Raw genomic sequence first — 3,919 nt, forward strand, 5'->3', positions numbered from 1 at the left:
CTAGTTATGTACTTGCTTCTCCTCCAGCTGTTTTAACATAAATAAATTGAAAATTATCTTAAAAAAATATTAATTTACTTGTTTTTTTGCAATAAAATATGCTTTGCCATGAAGGTAGATTAAGTTTGTACTGCTTTTTTGGCACAGCAGGAATCATTCTAACATTATGTGTGCCACATTTTGTGTTGGATATTGTGCCAAACGTTTGGGGCGCCGCTTTGTGGGGCCCTTTTCTATATTATGCTTTAATCAATATGATTTTAAGATTTTCACTTAAAAACAATGATTATCAGGTAAGAAAATCTATAGAGAATAAAAATGATTTATAACCAAAATGGGAAATGTCTTCCTGACCAAAAGAACTTCCGTGTTTCATGATGAATCTTTACAATGAATCATAATTTTGATCCTTTATTACAGTAAAACCCGCTTAAGAGAAACTCGCTTATCTGAAACACTTCTAATCCCCAAATATTTAGTCCAGTGCATTTATGATGTTCATATATGGGTGACCCATCAGTTTATACCCCCCCTTCCCCCCCCCCAAATTTTGTTTGCTCATTCGATAGAGCATTGGCTGAATTGGCTTGATTGCGAAAACACTCGTAAAATTCGCCTTTCGGCCGCCATCTTGGATTTCAGTTTTTATTAAATATCTCGATTTCTATCTATCCTACATAAAAGTTGTGTACACAAAAAATGTAGAAAATTAAATTTCGCGTCTTTTATGTTAAGAACACTTTTTTGATATTCTGATTATTAAAAAAGTTACAAGCCAAAAAAACGAAAAAAATGACAATTTTAAAGTTTTGAGTACTTTTTATCAAAATTATGAAAAAACCTTCCGAAAAAAGATTGTTCACCTAAAAATTCTCTACAACTCTGTATAACTCAATAACTATTGTATCTATAGCAATATAAAAAAAAAGTTGTATAGCAGATTTGTAGAGAGGGATCGGGTCAAAATTCTGACTTCAAAATTCTGCTTTTCAAAATTCTGCTTTTTCAGCGAAAATTCTGTTTTTCAAAATTCTGCTTTTTTTCTATTCTGTTTTTCAAAATTCTGCCAGCATTATATTTGAACAAAAAAATTCTGCTAATTCTGTTTTTTTTTTATAGCATATGCGCTGGCTAAAAAAAAATACACCTCATTAATGTAATTCAACATTGGTACTTTCCTAATTTTTTTTATTTAAGTGTCGCAAATATTTTTTGAAATGCATATACCGACTTTCTTTCAAATAAAATATGTATACTAATTGGAATAGATGTTTTATATTCCTTTTCTTATTCAAATTTTTGAATATTCATCTTTATTTGATAAATTAATAAATTTTTAGTTATTTTCGGAAATGTTTAATATTAAAAACCTTTTCTTAATATTTTCAAATTTATTCATTTATAAAACAAAAATTAATTCGCATTTAAAAAACGACAAATTATGTAGGTAAGTAATCAAATAAGCAGATAATTTTTCAAAAAGATGATTTTACAGAATTCTGCAAAAAATTAAAAAAGGGTTTGGAAAATGTTAAAAAGCGCGCGCTTTTTAACATTTTCCAAACCCTTTTTTAATTTTTTGCAGAATTATGAAAAGCAGAATTGTGAAAAACAGAATTTTGAAAAAAAGAATTTTGAAAAGCAGAATTTTGAAAGCAGAATTTTGTAAAGCAGAATTTTGAAAGCAGAATTTTGACAAAAGAATTTTGACCCCGGCAGAATTTTGACCCCAACCCTTGTAGAGAATTTTAAGATGAACAATCTTTTCTCGCAAGGTTTTTTCATAATTTTGATAAAAAGTGCTCAAAACTTTAAAGTTGTCTTTTTTTAGTTTTTTTTTGAATTTTTTGGCTTGTAATTTTTTTAATAATCAGAATATCAAAAAAGTGTTCTTAACATAAAAGACGCGAAATTTAATTTTCTACATTTTTTGTGTACACAACTTTTATGTGGGATAAATAGAAATCGAGATATCTAATAAAAACATAAATCCAAGATGGCGGCCGAAAGGTGAATTTCACGAGTGTGAAAAATCAGGGTAATGATATTCAGCCAATGCTCTATCGAATGAGCAAAAAAAAATTGATGGGTCAAATTATAAATGCACTGAACTAATTGTATTTCACTTAAGCGGGGTTCATTTAAGTGAAAACCTCGTGAAAGAGAGACTGTAACATTTTACCATTTCTCTTAAGCGGGTCTTACTGTAATAAGCTTTTAAAAATTTCAGATCGCCATTAGAGCTTCCTTGTTGGGCTTTGTATCTTCAGTCAGTGCTCTCCTCATCATCTTTGCCCCTGGCTCTTGGAAGCAATTTGGAGTGTATGGATTTTTCTTATCATTCTTCCACTACTCGGAGTTTTTGGCCATTGCTTGGTCAAACCCATCAAGTCTTTCCATCGATTCATTTATTCTCAATCATTCTCTGCACTATGCGATTGCTGCAACAATGAGCTGGACAGAATTCGTCCTGGAAACCTTGTTTCTGCCTGATTTCAAATCAACATACTCAATTTGGGTGATTGGGGTGGCGCTTTGTCTGTTTGGAGAAATAATGAGGAAATCAGCCATGATAACAGCCATGTCCAATTTCAATCATCTCGTTAGTATTTTTTCTTGTCATTTAATCGAAATTAAATTTAATTGTTAACTGTTTAAGGTCCAATATGTAAAAGCTAAAGATCATCAACTTGTAACACACGGTGTGTACGCTTATGTAAGGCATCCGTCGTATGTTGGTTGGTTTTGGTGGTCCATTGGCACTCAAGTAAGTATCTAGCATATAAAAAGCTATTTGAATTATGTATTTTTAACTTTTTTTATTTTCTTTTTTTAAAGATTATTCTGTTGAATCCAATTTGCATTTGTCTCTATACAATTGTTAGTTGGAAATTCTTCAAAGACAGGATATTTGTGGAAGAGATAACATTACTTAACTTCTTTGGCGTCCAGTATTATGATTATCAGCAGAAAGTGCCTGCTGGATTACCATTTATTAAAGGCTATGAAATTAATAAGAGCCAATAAGAGTTTGTGTAGTTTGCCAAAATTGTAAATAATGCAAATGTAAATTTTACTTAATATCAAGAGTGTGTATAGATAGAAAAAAAGATTTAACTTAAGAAGCCCGTGCTAACTTCTATTTAACAATTAAAGTAGAATCTATATTATGTATATTTGTATTTCCTTCAAAGTAGATTAATTTAAAATTAAAATCAATAAAATTAAAACTAAACAAGTGTGCTTTTATTATTCGCAAGAGGACAACGGTTGCCGTTTCGGTAGGATTCTAAAAAAAACTTGGTAAGTTTTTGGTCAACTTTAGAAACAATTTACTTAAACTGCGATACTGGAGTAAACGTTAACCACGACAAAAAGCGGTTACGTAAAACGAGAAAGTTGTAAAGCCAAACAAAATCGAAAAAAAATATTTTTTTGAGGTACATAATCTTAACAAAAACCAAACGATAGGCTAATGGCAGTCGTAAAGATTAACGAGTATCGTTAAAGTAAACCGATTATCGTAATACTTAATCGCATTTGAACGAGAACGAAGTAGTTTCAACGATAAGATTACAAAATAGGGCCCCTGGATTTGTAAAAAAAAATCGAACTGGAGATAACAATCAGACATGACAAGAGAATGCAAAAAATTGGTCCTCCAATTCTGTTTGTTTGTCTATCTGTCTGGAATTTTTTTTAAGTTCTTGCTGAGTTTTGTAGAACAGAATTATGACAATTTTTTTTGAGGCATCAACAAGTACCTTTATGATTTTTTTGCAAGTTATACAACATAATTTAAAAATAATTCAAAAAAGCATAGCCATGGCCTATTTTCTTTGTTTGAAGTTTTTTAACTTTTTTTTTTCTTAAATTTAAATTGTAGAAAACTTAAGTAAAAAGATTTAACATTTTGAGC

At 30.1% G+C, this 3,919-nt stretch overlaps 1 protein-coding gene across 1 annotated transcript; it reads left to right on the plus strand.

Annotated features, from left to right (window-relative positions):
- On the plus strand, positions 1-3,211 carry LOC129919802 (protein-S-isoprenylcysteine O-methyltransferase). The gene is made up of 4 exons (XM_056000857.1): positions 1-293; positions 2,231-2,602; positions 2,660-2,767; positions 2,839-3,211. Exons 1-4 carry the CDS (start codon positions 99-101, stop codon positions 3,025-3,027), a joined length of 864 nt encoding a protein of 287 aa, XP_055856832.1. The 5' UTR covers positions 1-98; the 3' UTR covers positions 3,028-3,211.
- The last annotated feature ends 708 nt before the right edge of the window (positions 3,212-3,919 follow it).

Source organism: Episyrphus balteatus, chromosome 4 (genome assembly GCF_945859705.1).
Source record: "Episyrphus balteatus chromosome 4, idEpiBalt1.1, whole genome shotgun sequence".
NCBI lineage: Eukaryota > Metazoa > Arthropoda > Insecta > Diptera > Syrphidae > Episyrphus > Episyrphus balteatus.

Coding starts and splice junctions, on each gene's coding strand:
- LOC129919802 (XM_056000857.1), top strand. CDS start 99: ATGCTTTGCCATGAAGGTAGATTAAGTTTGTACTGCTTTTTTGGCACA. Junction 294..2,230: donor TTAAAAACAATGATTATCAG/GTAAGAAAATCT, acceptor TAAAAATTTCAG/ATCGCCATTAGAGCTTCCTT. Junction 2,603..2,659: donor TGTCCAATTTCAATCATCTC/GTTAGTATTTTT, acceptor TAACTGTTTAAG/GTCCAATATGTAAAAGCTAA.